Source organism: Nelumbo nucifera, chromosome 1 (genome assembly GCF_055504915.1).
Source record: "Nelumbo nucifera cultivar China Antique chromosome 1, China Antique-T2T, whole genome shotgun sequence".
Lineage (NCBI taxonomy): Eukaryota > Viridiplantae > Streptophyta > Magnoliopsida > Proteales > Nelumbonaceae > Nelumbo > Nelumbo nucifera.
Genome location: NC_142649.1, coordinates 37,631,960 through 37,651,668, shown reverse-complemented (window position 1 = coordinate 37,651,668; position 19,709 = coordinate 37,631,960). Strand labels below are relative to the sequence as shown.

The 19,709-nt window shown below is 38.9% G+C and overlaps 1 protein-coding gene and 1 non-coding gene across 2 annotated transcripts; both read left to right on the top strand.

Moving 5' to 3' along the window:
- Positions 1–7,788: 7,788 nt before the first annotated feature.
- On the top strand, positions 7,789–9,279 carry LOC148803126 (uncharacterized). The gene is made up of 2 exons (XM_088896376.1): positions 7,789–8,386; positions 8,843–9,279. The coding sequence occupies exons 1-2, from the start codon at positions 7,922–7,924 to the stop codon at positions 8,843–8,845; spliced, it is 468 nt and encodes a 155-aa protein (XP_088752502.1). The 5' UTR covers positions 7,789–7,921; the 3' UTR covers positions 8,846–9,279.
- A 10,020-nt stretch (positions 9,280–19,299) lies between these two features.
- LOC148803125 (small nucleolar RNA R71) lies at positions 19,300–19,406 on the top strand. The gene has a single exon (XR_016081707.1). It is a non-coding gene; the product is annotated as a small nucleolar RNA R71 (small nucleolar RNA).
- The last annotated feature ends 303 nt before the right edge of the window (positions 19,407–19,709 follow it).

The window sequence follows — 19,709 nt, the reverse complement described above, 5'->3', positions numbered from 1 at the left end:
ACACTTGAAGATTTGGGGTTGTCCTGCACACGTTAAAAGAATAAGTGCGGACAAGTTGGAATCTAAAACCAGTCGTTGCCTGTTTATAGGCTACCCAAAGGATTCGGTGGGTTATCTATTCTATGACCCAAGAGAGCAGAAGGTGTTCTGTAGTCGAAACGCCCAATTCTTAGAATCCGAATACATCCTGGACACCCATCGTCAGGAAATAGTTCTTGATGAGGAGAGCTTAGGAGCAGTGGGAGATGTTCCACAAGTTCCAGGTAATGACCAACCTAGAACGTCCACCCGGGTATCCAGACCACCAGTCCGATATGGTTATGACCAGGATAGTTACCTGGTGGAAGCCTTGACTAGTGAAGAGGATCACGTGACTTACGCGGAAGCTATGTTAGACATAGACTCCCAAAAGTGGGTGGAGGCCATGAGAGCTGAGATGGACTCAATGGAGACCAATGGAGTCTGGACTCTAGTAGACCCGCCCCCCGGGGTAAAAGCAATTGGTTGCAAATGGATCTACAAGAGGAAGAAGGGCCCCGATGGCAGGATTGAGACCTACAAAGCTCGTTTGGTGGCGAAAGGGTATACTCAGAAAGAAGGCATCGATTATGAGGAAACATTTTCGCCCGTGGCCATGCTTAAATCCATTAGGATCCTACTAGCTGTAGTAGCGTACCATGACTACGAGATTTGGCAAATGGATGTCAAAACCGCGTTCCTGAATGGAGATCTTAGTGAAGATATCTACATGCAGCAGCCGCAAGGCTTCATTGCTGCTGGTCAGGAACACATGGTATGTAAACTCAATAGATCCATATATGGACTAAAGCAAGCATCTAGGAGTTGGAACATCCGTTTTGATTCTGCAGTCAAAACGTTTGACTTTGAGCAAAATCCGGATGAGCCCTGTGTTTACAGGAAATCCAGTGGGGATAAGATCACCTTTTTGGTGTTGTACGTGGACGATATCCTACTCATTGGGAATGATGTAGGAATGTTGACTTCGGTCAAGGTATGGCTATCACAGCAGTTCTCCATGAAAGATCTTGGAGAAGCTTCCTACATACTGGGTCTTCGACTCTATAGAGATAGAGCGAAGTGGATAATTGGATTATCCCAAGCTGCTTATATTGACAAAATTGTCAAAAGATACAGCATGGAGAACTCCAAGAAAGGAAACGTTCCTTTCAGGCACGGAGTCACTCTCTCCAAGAAGATGTCTCCCAAGACTTCTAAGGAGATTGAGAGCATGAGAGACGTTCCCTATGCCTCAGCCGTAGGGAGCATCATGTATGCCATGATGTGCACTCGCCCGGACATTGCTCAGGCGGTGAGTGTGGTAAGCAGATTCCAGGCAAACCCAGGGCAGGAGCATTGGACTGCTGTGAAGAACATACTCAAATACCTTCGAAGAACAAAAGAGTTTTGTCTGGTATTCGATGGTAGTTCACTACAAGTTCTAGGGTATACCGATGCCGATTTCCAGTCGGATCCAGATGATAGAAAGTCTACATCTGGGTATGTTTTCACGATAGGATCGTGTGCTGTTTGCTGGAAAAGCAGCAAACAGGGGTCCACTGCAGACTCCACAACCGAGGCCGAGTACATTGCCGCAAGTGAAGCTGCCAAGGAAGCCGTGTGGATGAAGAAATTCATACACGAATTGGGAGCAATTCCATCCAGCACATCACCCATCCCGTTGTTGTGCGACAACAATGGAGCGATCGCCCAGGCCAAAGAGCCTCGGGCTCACTCAAAGTCAAAGCACATCGAGAGAAAGTACCATGTACTGCGGGAGATCGTTGGTAGAGGGGACGTCCTAATTCAGAAGGTAGCATCAGCGGATAATGTGGCAGACCCATTGATTAAGCCACTGACACAGAAGGTGTTTGAGAAACACGTGGAAAGTATGGGACTCCGGCTTGTACCAGATTGGACCTAAGTGCAAGTGGGAGCTGTTAGACAGTTTTGTATGCCCTTAGCTTCAATCCGATTTGATGTACTTTTGTTATTTAGTGGAAATAAATAAAGTGCATGTTTGATTCATGTTGTTTGGTTTAATTCTGTGTAAAACCCTAAAACTGGACACTTATAGAGACTCGTATTAGTTTTAAATATTCACAGCCGTTGGATAAGTATAGGGAGATTTATCCTGCCAAGGCTGATACTGGTGAGCCACCAAGTGTTGGGATGGCCTGTCTCAGCCACCAGGGTAAGACCCGAGACACATACAGTATGGGATTACTTGAATCCTTGAACCGGACCAGATTTCCAGTATTGCCCTGGACCTTGGAGACAGATGGGCAAAATTGGAAAGTTACACTTGACCCCTAGACTCGATTATGACATTTCACTAGGTGTCGGATCGGGTTGTCTTTGATATGCCAATCAGTGAGATCCTTAGATGGGGATCAAAACCTGGGTATGTTGGGACAGTCTGAGAATTCATCTGAGTGAGTAATCATAGTGGCAGGATCAGCCCCTTTGTCGGACAAAGGGTAATGATCGGGAATGCACTCTCTCTGATGGAAACCAAACTGCCGGCAGTTGATTTCAATCGTTGGAATTTTGTTTTGCAAAATCAATATATTTATATATATGTATGGTTTCGAATTATTTGCAAATGGTTTTAATTCCCGGGATCCATGTGAGTGGAGAGTGTGGCACTGTTCCTTGCAGCCGAGGGAGAAGTCATCTCTTGTCGGGCAGTGCTTGATCATTAAGGGCTGAGAGGTTAAGTGTAAGACCATTTAGGATAGTACCTGATGGGCTAATCTTGCACCTGCCCACAGTCCCTGGGTTTTTTATAAGATGGCTTGGCCCAGGGACCACTTAATGTAAGTGTTGGGCCCATAGGGTCCATATGATGGGCTCAGGGGTTTACTGAGTCTTTCAGTGAATTCGGTTGGGCCTTGTTTTAAAGGCTGGGCCGAACCCATGTGGCTAGTGTGTAGATCAATGCTTGGGTCCCACGCAATACAAAGAAGCCCAACTAGGCAGCAGATTGGAAACTAGTTAAACATTGAACATCTACTGGGCCAAAAGCCCATTTCGAGTTGGGCTGATATGATCACCCATCTATGGGGCGAATCTGAGATTAATGTTAGTAAAAGAATTGGGCCTTTAACCTTATCCACTCCAAGAGACCAAATTGAAATTAGATTTGAATCTGGTAACCTCCAAGATTAGGAGTAAACTAACTTAATCTGCAGATAGGATTAAGATAATCCCCTATCCAAATACAGATTTGGATTGGGATAACTCCTAATTAGGAGGTTTCTTAATCAATAAGAAAGGAGGAGAAAAACAACAGAAACACATCAGAATTCGAACTGGGGTTTGTGAGAAAGAAAACTCCCTGTGAATTGAGATTAGATCTCATCATACTCCAGAGAGAAGAAAAGCAGTTCAGCCATCTTCGTCCCTGGAGTTCTCCTCCTGCCGCCGCCATTCACTATTGCAAGATTCGATCTTTGCAGCAATAGGAAGTCAAGAAATCAGTTCTTGACATCAGTCTTGCAAGAAAGACTGAAGAAGATTCAGTGTTCAGAGTTTCCAGAGGATTCTTGCGAAGGATCCAGTGTGTAGGACGCACCCTGCTGGTTCCGTTCCATCCACAGCTGTGTCATCTTCAGCAGGAGCGGATCTTGGTTTCTTCTTTGGGCGTGAACACCAACTTTGGGAGATACTGCTTCTCCGGATCAGGTATAATCCTCCCTTTTACCTTTTGGTTCAGATCTGGTTCGATTATGGTTCAAATAAGATCCTTGAATATGGTATTCTAAATTTAGGGAATACGATTCCCAGTTGGAGGAAGGTAGGAAATTTTTGAAATTCGCCCACCCATTCCGCAACCTTTTTGGCGTCCATTAGATGGATCCTACCATTCCTTCAGTTTCAAAATGTTTGCAAAAGGTTTTAATTCTCGGGATCCATGTGAGCAGACATTGCAACACTATACCTTGCAGCCGAGGGAGAGGTCCTCTCTTGTCGGGCAGTGTTTAATCATTAAGGGCTAAGAGGTTAAGTGTAAGACCATTGAGGGTTATATCTGATGGGCTAATTTTGCATCTGCCCACATTACTTGGGCCTTCATAAGATAGCTGGATCTAAGGACTATTTAGTGTAAATGTTGGGCCCATTAAGAGCCCATAGTGATGGACTCAGGGGTTCACTATATTCAGTATTAAATTTGGCCAGGCCTTGTAACAACAGCTAGGCTGAACCCATATGGCTGATGTGTAGATCATTGTTAGGGTCCCACACCATACAAAGAGAGCCAAGCTAGCCAGCATTAAAAGGAAGTGAGCCTGAAAGCTTAATGGGCCTAAAAGCAAATTTCGAACTGGGTTAATTGGATTAATTAAATAGAGGCGGATATGGGTTTGTATCAGCAGATAAGGATAAGAGGATAACTCTTATCCACTTAAAGAGTCCAGATCCAAATAAAGATTTGGATTAGGAAACTCCTAATTTGATTAGGAATAAGCTGATCTTTATCTACCGATAAGATAATAGATTATCCTAATATAAATAGAGAGCAGGGCAGACCTGAAAAAGACACACAGACATTACAGAAGACAACTCAGTTAGACTTATCTTGCCTTCAATTCTTTTTTTTCCTGCTCTTGCCGCCCTACCCTGCTTGATCTCCAATTCTTGGATCTGATCAAGATTTGATCTTGATATTGTTTCTTGCTAGAAGAAATAATTTTGAAGCTGTGCTCACTACCCCATTCGATTCTTGCTAAAGAATCACAAGTTCTTGGTGAAGAACTACCTATTGATTCTGCCTCATCCTAAGTTATGTCATCTTCAGTGGAGGGAGGATTTGGTACTCTTTGGGCGTGAACACCTACATTGGAAGGAGCCTTTTGCGTGGATTCCGTATTAGGTATATCCCTCCTTAATCTTGGTTTTAGATTTGGTCCCGTTTGGTTACAAGAACGAAACTTGAAAATGCAGTTTTCTAAATTGGGAATAGGATTCCTAGATGAGGGTAAAGAAATTTTTGAAATTTTGCCCAAGCTTCCTACAGGGTTCGGCCATCTATATGATGGATCTCCCATCCCTTCAAACTTAAGCATCAGAGTGCCCACACCGGGTAAAGTACCCTACGATCTTTGATTCTAATTTCTTGCAGCTCAACCCGGCCATGCAGCAGACTGACCTCCGAGCTGTCTTCCAGCAAGGAGTGTCTAGATCGCACAATATTAGCGATCTAATGTGGATAGGTGTGGGTGCAGTCACCGTGAATAGGAGATTCAGACTCTGATGTTTGATATTATGTTATCTAAACCTGTGAATTTTGAAAGGTCTTGTGCTTCTATTGTTCAATTAATTTGGGGGGATAGTGTTGTTTTAGGCTCTTGATGAGGTTGTAGTAACATCTAGGCTTCGTTCGCTTTTCAGTAAGTTATTTACCCAGGTAAATGTTTCCTACGAAAGATTTACCCATGTAAGTGAATTTACCCATGTTTTTTATGGCAACTTCACGCCAAGTGAGAAAGTTATTTACCCACATAGGAGATGGATATCACTTACCCGAGTAAGTGGTACCCAGGAAAATAAACTTTCCTTCATCCCCACATAAATATGAAAAAAGAACATGGATTTCTTGGTCAATGGGAATCAAAATCCCATTGACCAACTTCCCCCCTCTCAAAATCCAAAAAAAAAGAACACCCCCTAGTTTTTCTTTGTTATTATTTATTCAGGTATATTGGACTATACAACGGAGGTAGCTCATCATCTTATAAAAAAAAAGAAAAAAAAAACGACCCTTGTTATCAATTGATCACAATGTCAATTCTATGGTAGAGAGTAGAGAGTATAGAAACCAGTGTTCAGAAAACCGAACCGGACCAGTCAGTTGAAGTGTAAGCCAGGGCTCTGATCGGTTTGATCATACCCCAATAACTGAACTTGCTAAAAACCCATTAAAAACCAGCTGATCGGCTGGTTGAACCGAAAAATCGATGGACCGGTCCCAGTTTCATGAAACCGCTTGGGTCTATACATAAGTGGAATTTTGAAATATTGTTAATAAGATTTGAACCCAAAATTTCTTATTTTCACAGATTACTTAATTACCACTAATCCACTTGTCTACCTATGCTAATTAATGATTATTTATTATGCATGTATTTTAAAGAAAAAATATAAATTAAAAGACTTGAACTCTAGTCATTTCTTTTAAAAATTAAGAAATTTACCATCCATTCATTATATTTATAAATATTAAAAATTATAAAATATATAGTATATATATATATATATATGAATCTCTCCCTTTCCTTCCCTTTTGTTAGTAAAGCACTATTGAATTGTTGTCATTGCACTGCATGCATTGCATGTACAAGAAAAGTTGAGGGTGTCCATGATGAAATAGACCCCATGATGAAGAAAAGTTGAGGGTGTCCAGGTGTTGAAGAATCTCTGATGCAACTAAACGGACGTAAAGTGCAAATTTCTACTGCACAATATGCAATTTACCTTTTTCGGCATTGCATGGTACAAACGATATATCTCTGTCACACAAATGCTACGCATTAAAAAGAAATTGTTTAACCATTTCGGTGTTTGAGCTGATGACTTGACGAGCAATAAAGACATATGGCCTCTTTCTTAATGAGACAAGAAAAGAAGGTGATGTAATAAAAGCACATGGAACCATATTGGGCTATGGGCTGCCATCTCTCTTGTCATATCTAACAAAATAAATGCTAATTGTGATTCTTAATTCTTAAACCTATTATTATTATCGTTACCAAAAAAATTATTATTATTATTATTATTATTTAAGTTCCAAATAATATATAAGATCCATACATAATGGCAATATAAAATAAAAGTTTATGGGTTGGTTTAGTTTAGTTGTAAGGTGTTTGGTAAATTAAATCGACTTGGTCAGATCATTGAATTAGTCATCCAAAACTGATTGATTATTAGTAAAAACCGAATTATTCGAGTTGTATCTATTTGGGTTAATTTTCGGTTTGATTGGTTAATTTGAAAGATTTAAACTTAAAAAATAAATTTAAAAAGAGAGAATGACCGATAGCCCCAATGTTAGAATTTGTAGGTTCAAAGTACATATGAGATAGGTGTCAGCTCGGAATTGATGCCAATTCACGGGCGGGTATGAGTGCATAGTGTTTTTTTGACATTTTGAATGTTTATAGCATGAGAATCAGAAATCTACATTAGGTGTATCAGTACTTTTCCGTTTAAAAATTTTAAATTTATAATTTAAAATATTTTAAACTGGAAAATATAAGATTTTTTTTCACTTTTTTGTATTAAACAAATTATATTTAAAATATAAAATATTAATATATTTATGATCGTATTGATTAAGCTTTTTGATCAATTTATAAATAACCAAACCGAAAGCAATCTAACGTATCGGATTGGAAAATTACTGAATCAAAGCCGATCAAAAATATTAAAAATCCGTCGGATTGGTTGGTTTAATCGATTTTATCGGTTTAATATACAGAAAAAAGAAAAATAGAAATGAACACCCACCAGCTAATACTATTACTAGTCTAGTGGATTTTGCCAAAGACCGGAGAAAGTGGGCGTTGTATGTCTCTTTCACAGATCAACACCGTGTGGAGTGGGATTTCTAAGGCATTCCCTCGTTTCCCCGATCAATCCGGCGGTAGTTGAGCTGTCTTAACTCTTGTATCAAAATCTAATTTTAATTGGGACCCACCAATCAAGAGAAAGGATTCTTCCTCCTAAATTTATAAAACTAACCCAAAGTTCAAACCCCATCTTTTTAATGCTTTTTCCTACCCAAAACAGCTCATCAAGTCCTCTCTCTCTCTCTCTCTCTCTCTTCTAAGTACTACCCACACACACAATTAAACCCGGCCTCTTCGTTACGAAGAGGAAGATTCAGAATTAAAAAGCCATGTCTGCAGATGATTTCAGCTTCCCAACAATCGCCGACCCAGTTCCTCGCTTCATTGGTTCACCATCTCTGTGGAAGTCTTCCTCCAGAGTTCTTCCCGAACCTTGTCGTGGAGATTCAGAAGATTGTGCAGTTCCCCAACCAAACGAGCATCTCCGCCGGAAGAGCTTCTCGTCGATCGAAAGCGTTGTGAGGAGAACAGCAGACGGGTATCTCAGTGAAGTTGATGAAGAGAGGATGGACATGTTGTGGGAAAACTTCAACGACGATTTACAGCGGATTTCTTCAATGGGCAAGAGGGCTGAAGCGAACAGATTATCGAAACCAGCTGGTGGATCGAGATCCGACTGGGATGCACGAGGAGAGATGGTGGAAATCTACCGTGTTCAGGCCATAAAGATGTCCAAGACAAGCACAGCTATGCTCTCTTCAAGGAGATCATCCAGCTTGTTCATACTAATCAAGGTACTCAAAAAGCTATTCTTGCTTCACAATTCTCGTCCGAAGAGGAGCTAGCACTTCATAACCACATCCACTGTTTGTTTGTCTAGTTTCATTCTAATCTTAGTCATCACTACTTGCCAGAATTGACCACAGCAGTGAAATTCGTTATGGTAATGGATAACATGACTATACCGCATGAATGTAAACTGTGTATAATAGGAGAAATTCTAATTATTGCTTGATTAAGCTTTGAGATATAAATCTTTTTTTTTTTTCCTTTTCTTGGTGGATGAATTGAGACACAGACTGTCAATTCAAACTCGATTAAGATAATCTTGTTCATGAAATGATGGAAAATACAGCGGGGAGTGGTACCCATTTACTTTGGAAAGCCTGTGGATGATTTGTCTAATTTTTCCTCTGCACCTTAACATTTACCATGAATTTGACTTATCCAGTTGCTCTTATTTTTGACAGTGATTTGGGTACCCCCAATTTTTACAGTGATGCTCCTTGATGAAAGGTAAGCTGGACCTTTGTAACACATTGACATGGTGACATAGTTACTCAACAGTACTAGACTAGGTCAATTTTGTCTTTTTCAGTAGGAGAACTCCTTCTCTATCCTCCATCCCTCAAGGGTATTTTAGTAATTAGCTAAGCATTTATGCATCATGATATACTTAATAAAATACCCCCCAAAATTAATGCTTTGCTTTATTACCTTGTCGTAGACAGAGATGGAAATTGTTTAACAGCATAGTCCGAGCATAGTCACATCTGTTTTCATCAAGGTTTTTAAATCGAACCGGATAGCGAACCGTTCTATGTCTAATTTTCAGGTTAAATAGTTCGATCGTTTAAGTCAAATATAGTCTATTCTGATAAAAAAAATAAATAAAAAAAAATAAAAATATAGCCAAAACTGTTGTTTGGATGATGGTTCGATCACCTAGATCAACAGTTGGGCTGTCCAGCACTAAGCCCATTAGTTTTTTTCTTTTTCTTTTTTTTTTTAACAGTAAATATAATATTATGTTGTATATTTTTCATGCATATTAACAATTCCAAATATCAAACACGAGACCTGATTCAGTTCTAACAAAACCATTTTCACAGCTTTTTACTGTCTTGCATCAAAAACCTCTCTATATTTATATATTCTTATTTATCAGAGATATTTTTATGAAGAAGTGCGGACAGGTCCAATGTAGATTTCTGATTTCCACTGCAGAGTTATAAACATTCAAAATGTCAAAAACCGTCATTCTACACACCAATGCCCACCTGTGAATCGACATTAATTCCGAACTGGCACCCACCCCAATTGTACTTTGGGCCTAAAAATTCTAACCCTGGGCTGAATTATCATTCTCCCTATTTTTTATGGAGAAGAACGGATAGGTCCAATGCAGATTTCTAATTTCCACTGCAAAAGTATAAACATTCAATTCCAAATATCAAACACGAGACCCGATTCAATTCTAACAAAACCATTCTTACATCTTTTTATTGTCTTGCATCAAAAACATCTCTATATTTATATATTTTTATTCATTAGAAATATTTTTTTGGAGATGTACGGACAGGTCCAATACAGATTTCTGATTTCCACTACAGAGTTATAAATATTCAAAATATCAAAAACCCCACTCTACACACCAATCCCCCGTGAATCAGCATCAAATCCGAACAGTCACCCACCCCAATTATACTTTGAGTCTAAAAATTCTAACCCTAGACTGAACCATCATCAAAGATATTCTCAATATAAAACTTTAGACGAGATATTCTCAATGTACAGCTCGCACATGCTGTGAGGTCGATGTAAGGAGCATATCCAAAACTCAGTGCAAGAACGATTTTATGATGATTAAATCCGATGACATCAAACACGTGGTGAGGGACGGTGGTTGTTTTCGCTATAGCATGTGCTTGGGAAAAAAATGGTACATCTCATAAGTGTTGACTTTGAAAATAAAAATCTAAGCAGTGCTAAGGGTATACCTTTTCTTTTCTGGTGGTGCTTACAAGTGCATCAAGGACCACATATTTTGAATATTTTGTGTGTTCATGTCGGTCACTGTTGTCAGTGCATGTTGGTCATGCATATACATTGTTATAGAATATTCGTGGCGTATGAAGTTTTTGCAAGCAATAAGGGAAAGAAGTTTGTATACTTAGCATTTTCTTGGTGTATTGAGTTGTGCAATTTACTATTTCTTCTACAAATTAATAAATCAATAAGCTACCTACACAATTATATAATAAAGTCAACATGTTTTAATTTATTAAATTTTCGTCTTGTAACACAACGGTAAATTGCTGAAACCTCCCTGAACTTGTTGACCACTCAGTGATGTTTTTTATGGTAATTACAATCACTTCTTTGAATATTTTGACACAGTTGTAAATAAATTCCCACTGTTAAGAGTGTGGATCCGGTCCTTACAAAATTGTCTTTTTACCGTCTTTACAGCTTTTTTTTTTCAGCATCTCCATACGTGTATCTTTTATTAATGGGGAGATATTCCAAATTAATGCATGGCTGAAAAATTCTGTGAGAACGTGTGAGCACTAAATAGGATTTCTTTTTAATAAAAAGCACAAAAATGTTCAAAATACCTATGCAAATAATTTTGATCGAAATGTTTATTTTTCAAATTTTCTCTTCATAGTAATCACTAATCCAAGCCCTTTTAATCTCTTTTCCAAAATTGATTCATTCTTCAAAATTGCCTTTCATATCAATCTTGCAAAGTCAAAATTGCAACATTAAACTCTCTTTTTTGTGATTCACAAAGTTTGTATTTTTTTTTTTTAAATCGGCCTCAATAGTAAATGTATAGGTATTTTAGACATTTTAGTGTTAGACAATGTATGCCCTTAACTCCAATCAAATTGATGTGCAGATATATTTATTGTAAATAAATAAAAGTATATTATTGTTTCATATTGATATTGGTATATTTCTATGAAATTACCCCTTAAACTGGATACTTATGAGACTCGTGTTAGTTTAGAATATTCTCACCCGTTGGATAGACTTTGGGAGTTTATTTTACCAAAGCTGGCATTGATGTGCTATCAAAGAAGTTGGGGCAAATTGTCTCAATTGCTAGGGTTAGACCCAAAGCACATGTAGTGTGTGTTTGGTTGAAACACTAAACTCGGACCATTTTTTCGTTATGCCTTGAACCTTGAAGATTGATTATGGTACTGCACTAGGTGTTCGATTGGATTGTCTTTGATATGCCAATTAGTGAGATTCATTGAGGGTCAAAACTTAGATATGTTGGGGCAGTCTGAGAGTTCACTTAAGTGGGTGATCATAGTGATAGGATTAACCCCTTTGTCGGACTAAGTGAATGATAGGGCTTATGTTTTTTGAAAAATGTTTGCAAAAGGTCTTAATTCCTAGGATCCATCTGAGTAGAGAATATGACACTACACCTTAAAGCCAAAGGAGAGGTCCTTCCCTGTTGAGCAATGTTTAATCATTATAAGTCGAGAGATTAAGTGTAAAAGACCATTACAAGGCTGATTACCTTATGAGCTTTATCTTATTTAAGTTCATTATTCTTGGGTTTTCATAGGATGACTGAATTCAATGATCATTTAAGTGTAAATGTTAAGCCCATTTTGAGACATAGTGATGTGCTCAGGGGTTCACTGCGTTTAGTAGTGAATTCGACCAAGCTTTTTCACAAAGGCTAGGCTGAACCCATGTGGACTTATGTGAGGTCATTGTGGGGTCCCACGCCATACAAATCAAGCCTAAGTTAGCCATGCAACACCCTTGGATTGTGAGCCTTATAGCTGATGGGCCTAAGGCCCATAATTAATATGATTAATTAAGTTGTCACATGACAGATTAAGTTGTCATGTGACATGGGGCGAATCTGGGTTTGGAATTGGGTATGGAGCACCCATCCTCTTAAGCGGATAAGGCTTATCTCTTAAAAGAGTCAAGATCCAAATTAGATTTGGATAATCTCCTAAATTGATTAGGAGAAGTGTTCCATAATGAAATAAAAGAAGAAGAGAGCGAACTAGACTATAGCACCTCTCTATTTTGTTCTCTCTTCTTCTTTTTGCCTCTCAAGAAACCCTAGTTCGACCACAACTATTTTGGGACTGATAGAGATCAGTTTTCTTTTGATTTTTGCAAGAAAAATCCAAAGGAATTTCATACTCACCTTCCCCAGTTCAATCCAAGTAATTGGATTGTAGTTTTGCTAAAAACTGTGTTGCTAAACTAGCTTCAGGAATACACTGTGCCATTTTCAGTGAAGGCTGGTTTTAGGACTGCTTTGGGCGTGAACTTCCACATTGGGATCTGCGTTGGTAGTATTCATATTAGGTATACATCTCCCTCTCTGATTGGTTTCAAATCTAGTCTGGTTCCGTGCAAGACCAGTCATAAAAAATGTAGTTTTTCAAAACATAGGGAATTCAATTATCGAAAGGATTAGGAAATTTTTGAAATTTCGCCCAGTCATCTAGCCCTAATCCTTTCTTCATTTAGTGCCTCTTATTAGATGCTTTTAACATAAGGGATCTATTTGCAACTATGTCAAAAAGTTCAAGGGAGGTGATTGCAATTACCAAATTTTAGGAGAGGTTTTAGTAATTTACCCATATTATATTATTACAAATAATAATAATAATAATAATAATAATAATAATAATAATAATAATAATAATAATGAAGTAGTCTAAATGGCACAAGATAATAACTAAATTTGGGTCTCAAAAGGAATCCACACATTCATTTCTTCACTCTATATCATGGAATAAATTTAAGTGAAAAATACCTTGCCACATGTTTTTAAATTAAAAAATGAAATCTTTGACAATTATTATAAATTGGGTGAAACTCTAATACAAATTCAGATTTGCTCCCCACATCGACCTCGCAACACATTTCAGCCATGCATTTGGAACATTTCCCCATAAATAAAAAATTATAATTATGGAGATATTTCAGATGCATAGATTTGGCCTATATGTGATGGCTTGTAGCAGTCAATAAATGGCCAATTCAAAGGATACCCTATCTGATGAACGGCTACCACCGTGCGGGACTAGGGTAGAAGAAAGGGGAAGACTCAATCGGAGCTAGGGCCGATGTCGTCAGATCCTGAAACAGAGGATGGTGCTCGAAGTCAATCTAAAACGGCAGGCACCAGGCAGGAATGCGTTGTTGTTGCCAATGTCGGAGAGTCTCATTGGAGCTAACGTGGTTCACTCTATTAGCGAGCTACACTTGCGCCATCGGAGTCAAGGTCGCTGGAGATTCCAAGAGCATTAGTCGCCTTGGCTCAAGATGGGGCAGTTTTTTTTTTCAAATTTCAAAAGTCTCGCATGGTAGCTGTTTGGTGAGCGGGGAAGCTTCAAATCTCGTTTCCCGACCAGGGGCTTGAAGGGTTGACCCAATCTCTATTGCTTCTTTGCCCAATGACCAGGCTCATGGGCTGGGCTCATCTCAGATCGTGTTGAAGCCCAAAGTGCCAATCCAATCTTCTCTCAAGGGCTTGTCCCTTTTCAAACCAATTTCCGAACCCGTTTATATATCTCGGATTCTAAGCCTGTTTAACTTTTCCTCTCAATTTCCCAAACCCGTTAAACTCCTTGATCAAACATTTTCTACTAAAAAAAAATTCTTAATGCTTATAATGTGACTTGAACCCAAATCAATTAATGATAGCACCAAATTTCTAAGCACTACTTTAAGCCATTAAATCATCTCACCTTTTGTATTATTTAATGAAATAAAATAGATTTTATTAACTTTTGTATTCATCAAAACAATCAATACATATATATGATTAATAATTTCAACTAAAAATTAAGAGAAATAATATTTAAAAATTAGTATTTTATAACTAAATGAAATAAACAATCTATCAAATCCAAATTTACATCAAATGATGATCTTAATCCCAAGAAATTTATACAAATAAAATATTAATAATAGAATAATTATCTTAGTACTTAAAATTTATAAATTTGTGCATGACATATAATATAATAGGTTCATATTTACGCATCCTGAGTATTGGGTATCAGATACCCTGAAGTCAAAACCTAAACTCTATAGAGTATTAATCTAAAATCCCAAACCCTATAGGGTTTTGATAAACGGGTCCTATTAGGGTCGAGACAGGTCGGATACCCAAAATATTTGTGACCAATTCGACTATGAGTGTCCCAATATATTTAAGATAAGTGTTAGTAGACCAATGACAAAGAAAGACAGGACCACTTTGTCCCTAAGTCTTATCATTTATGGTTGCTAACTATTCTCAGTTTTTGAAAATCAAGAAAACTATCAAACCCGTATATAAGCTCATCCATGACTGATTCAATTATGAGTATCCCGATATACATTATAATGGTTAGTAGCCCAAGTATGAAGAAATACAAGGTTACTTTTGAAAACCAAAAAATTTATGAAACCCATATGTGGTCAAAATTTTCAAGTCCTTGACCTATTCATAATGAAAGCCAATTGTCCAGGTATGGCACATGACACATTCCCATTGAAGGAAGGGGAAATCCATCATATGGATGGTCAAACCATACTAGATGGTAGGGTGAAATTTTAGAAATTTATTTTACCCTTCCGAGAATCATACTCCCAGTTTTAGAAAAACTACATTTTTCAATGACCGTTTTTGCACCAAAATCGGACCAGGCCTGAAACTAAAAGAAAGAGAGAAGAATACCTGATATGGATTCCACACATATAGTTCCCAAAGTTGGTGTTCACGCCCAAAGAGGGTACCAAAACCAGCTTCCACTGAAAATGGCGCAGCTTAGGTTGAAGTCGATTCAGCAACACAATCCTTCAGCAAGAATTGTAATCCAACAACTTGGATCAAGCAAGGAAGGTGAGTGGTGTGTCCGGAAGCGTGTCGCTAACCACTTTGGAACACCAATTTTAATATTTATAAATTTTTTATGATTCTAAAACAATTACAAACGCAATAAATGGTGAGAATGGGTCATATCCATCCATAGGGAAGCAAGGGAAAATTCGTTATTTACTTGAATCTGGGAAAGAGAACACAATTGAGAGTTGCAGAAACACAAAATTTAATTAATTTAACTGAAATTCATTAAAATAAAATTCGAACAGTGCTGGAAGTGAAAAGTGCAGAGAAATAAATAAATAAAATGAATGAAATAAAAAGTCTGCAATCCGATCAGAGGTAGCAGTCTCTGGATCACTCCATTGACCCTCGAACTTCTCGAGCTAGGCCTTCCGTCTTACCTAGCCGAATTCTAGATCTGCAGAAAAGAAAACAAAAATCAAACTAATTGAAAGTAAATTGCAAAAAGAAAAAAAAAACGGATCTGGAAATGAAAGAACATAAATTAAATCTAAGACTAATGGTTGGAATTCAAATCCATAGGTGGCAGTAGTGGCTTAGGCGAACTGCAAGCAGGAACCCCTCCTCTTGCCTGGGCGTCCTCCTCTTCCTCTACCCTTGAACTTCTCAAAATCAGCCTTCCGCCTTACCTGGGGGCAAAATTCAACCCCTTCTTAGGAGCCATTGGGTTCTTTTTATAGAGAATGATGGACACAACTGGGATTAGAGAGAAAGAGGGGGGCAGCAACTGGGTTTTTGCAAAGATATGGGCACCCTAGGGTTTCTAATGAGAGGGGAGCATGCTAATACATTAGGAGGGGCGCCATTCTGGGTTTAGAAAATAGAAGGCGCCCTCATGTTCTCAGTTTTTCACAAAAACACCCCATCTCTCAGTTGGACTTCACACCAGCTTCCCAAAAGCTGTATTTCAGCTATGTAACTTCCCCAGTTCTCCACAAAAGTTGCACAGAGACCCTCAGAGGTCACAACATGGAATTTAAGTGGGAAAATGGCACACTTTGACTATTCCAAGGCCAAAAATACCCATGAAATGATGCCCTTAAGGCATCAAAATACAGAGTTATCACACACCCCAACTTAACCATTGCTAGTCCTTACCAATGCAGCCTTAAAATTACACTGAGTAAAGAGATCAATTCCATTGCAAGATCATCCCTCACAAAATTAGCCAAGTATTCTGATTCTAGAATTCTCAAACTTTGTATAGATCGGTATTGGGCTTAAGGGGAAAAACTGTCCTACTTTGAATATCGTAGAAACATGGACTAAAAATCTTATATACCTTTCCATTTGCAGACTGTCTCGATAAGCTGAGATTGATTTTTGAAATCAGGTGGGTATTCTTCTTAGCATTTTTTACAGTGGATTTCTACCCCTGAACTTGATATGCACACTTATTTTTATGGCTACTTTCCACTGTTTTACGCGAATCTCGATACTTGCCTTAGGCGAAGAGACCTGGTTATTAAGTGTTAGGTAAGCGTCTTTAGCATTCCCTTTTCCGTTTGACGTGAATCTCGACACTTGACTTAGGTGAAGAAACCCGTTTACTAAGTCTAGGGTGTCCATTAACCTTTTAATCTTTTTATTTTTGCAACATTGTTCAGGGCAATCCACTGTTTCTAACAATTTGAAGAATTTTTGTCTAATTTCTCCATCTTTCTCTTCTTATCTTGGTAGGGGCAAATTTGGGAGTATTTTCCAATTTCTAAATGATTTCGACAATATTCAAATAAGACCAATTTTGACTCCTATCACTTGTTACCAATTTCTACAAAATTCAATATTCTTTTATCAGTTTCCTCAACTTTTTCTATTTGGGAATCTCTTTTGATGGAAAGAAATTTTAAATTTTATAGTGAAATTTTAATTCTACATATTTAAAGGCTTAGCTTCTCATTTTTTTTTCAAATTTTCATTTTTTTTCTCTTTCCTCACCCCTAACTTAAGTGCCATTGTCCCCAATGGCATGATTAGGCTGATGCAAAAAGGACTTGGGCCAAAGGGAACAATCAATAGGGTTTTCCTGAGGAGTTCAAGGTCTGCCACCTAGTCTCGAATCAAGAAAAAAAAGAGAAAAAAACTCAAATCCTAACAGTAGAAACACTAAAAACTACGTTGAGTTGCCTCCCAACCAATACTAAACTTAACGTCTTCAGCCAGACACATTCATTCACGTCTTCCATCCAAACTCTCAGACTCGCTTTCTTCTTCATACAAACAGGGCTCAGACTGGGCTAACCAAGGGGTAGACAAGTCATCCAAAAGATCGTCCACTATATCCACATTGCAATCATCTTCCCTAGGTTTGGATACTTAGAGGCACTAAAAGCATTTAACTAGACCTTCTGCTCCCCAAATGAAATGTTCATTTCTCCTGATTTACAGTTAATGTTTGCATTGGCCGTTGCTAGAAACTGGTGTCCTAGGATTATCGGGTTATGGTTCAGTTCCTCGGGTGGGGTCATGTCTAGGACAACAAAGTCTACAGGGAAATAACAATTCTCTATCCTGATAATGACGTCCTCGATAACACCTCGAGGAGTCTTGACCTACCGATCAGCAAGTTGCAGAATTACCGGGGTAGGTTTTAACTCGCCGATCCTGAACCTTTCATAGATAATGGACGGAAGCAGATTATACTGGCCCTAAGATCCAATAGGGCTTGATCAAAGGTGATTCCAGAGATGACACCGCTTATGAGAGGAGCACCCGAGACTTTCATCTTTTGGGGTAGTTGGTTTAGGAGGACTGCACTAACGTCTACCGAGAGCATCACTTTTTGTAGGGCCGCTCGTGGCTCCCTCTTTTGAGTGCACAACTCTTTCAGGAACTTGACATAGGGCGGGACATGTTGAATTGCATCAAGGAGAGGGATGTTAATATGGACTTGTTTGAAGAGCTCCCTGATCTCGTTGCAAATCTCTTTTTTCTTTCGCAACGGCCTGACTGTGAATACGGTTGGAAAGGGAACCACAAGTTGGTTCACTAAAGGTTCTTCTTCTAAAGTTTCCTTTCCTACTTCTTCTCCCCCCAACTTAGGGTCTTCTTGCTCCTTTTCTTTTCCTCATGGGTCTTCTAAAATTCTCCCACTCCTTATGTTGTAACAACTTTGGCATTTTCGAACTGAGGGTTCTTAGGAGGTGGTTGAATTTGTTGTGGAGGAAGACCTGATAGCTGATTCCTAGGGTTTGCAACTGATTGACTCAGTAATTGCCCTACTTCTCTCCTCACATTAACTTCGGCTAGCTGACCTATTTGTCTTTCTAATCTGGCAATGGGCTGCTACTGATTTAGGATTAGCTGTTGAAGCTGCATGAATTGGTCATCAACTGTACAGGTCTGAGGAGGTTGAGGGTAAGCTTGATACGGTTGGGCCGGTTGGTTCCTAGGGTACATCTGCTGGAATTGGTTCTGTACTTGTGGCCTCTGAAATTGTTGGGCCATGGAGTTAGATGGATGATGATACTGTTGGGACTGTGAATTGGGTTCATGTGTCCTCCAAGAAAAGTTAGGGTGATTTCTCCACCCAGGGTTGTAAGTATTTGAGAATGGATCGTTCTTGGTTCTTGAGAAACTCGGGGTTGCCTGAACCTGTTCTTGGATAAATGGCGGAAACTGGGCAACCGAGGGACAATCATCAACCTGGTGGGTCGGGCTGGCACAAATGGAGCAAACTTCAGGATAGGGTGTAGATGGGCTCGATTGCTGGTTAAAGGTGAAAAACTGATCAAGCTTCTGTGCTAGAAGAACTACCCTGTCCAATTTTCTCGAGATTGCATTCAAGTCCATTCTTGCCTCGGCCTCTGTATTATTTCTGACTTCATAGAGCCCTACCCTCTTTGTGGGTCTCACCGACCTTTCATAGGAATACAAGGATGCATTATTGATTGAGTTTTCACTCAATGTCATGAAAAGCACATACGCTTCATCCTCACTTTTGTTCATAAATGCCCCCCATAGGATGCATCTACCATTTGCCTGTATTGATCCGTCAAACCTTCATAGAAGGCTTGGACAATTTGCCACTGGGATAGGCCATGGTGTGGGCATTTTCTCATTAATTTCTTCATTCTCTCCCAAGCCTCGTGAATTTGTTCACTCGGCGTTTGGGTGAATCTAGTGATGGCTCTTCTCATGGTATTGGTTCGTCATATAGGGTAGAACATTTGAATTCTTCTTGCATTTTTGCCCAAGTTCTAATAGGCCTCCCTATAGTTCCAACTAGTATTTGAACTTATCTTTTAAGGAGAAGGGGAAAAGAGTCAATCTAAGGGCATCATTATTGAAGTTCTGGATCCTTACAGTGGAACAGATTTCCAGAAACTCGTCTATGTGTTTGTATGGGTCCTCACTCGGGTTTCCATAGAAAGAGGGGAGCATCTGGATTATGTTTGACTTAATCTCATACTGTAAGGCTTGAGTATTTATTAACTGTATGCAGG

Bases quoted from the DNA above. Each gene is read 5' to 3' on its own strand.
- LOC148803126 (XM_088896376.1), top strand. From the start codon at position 7,922: ATGTCTGCAGATGATTTCAGCTTCCCAACAATCGCCGACCCAGTTCCT.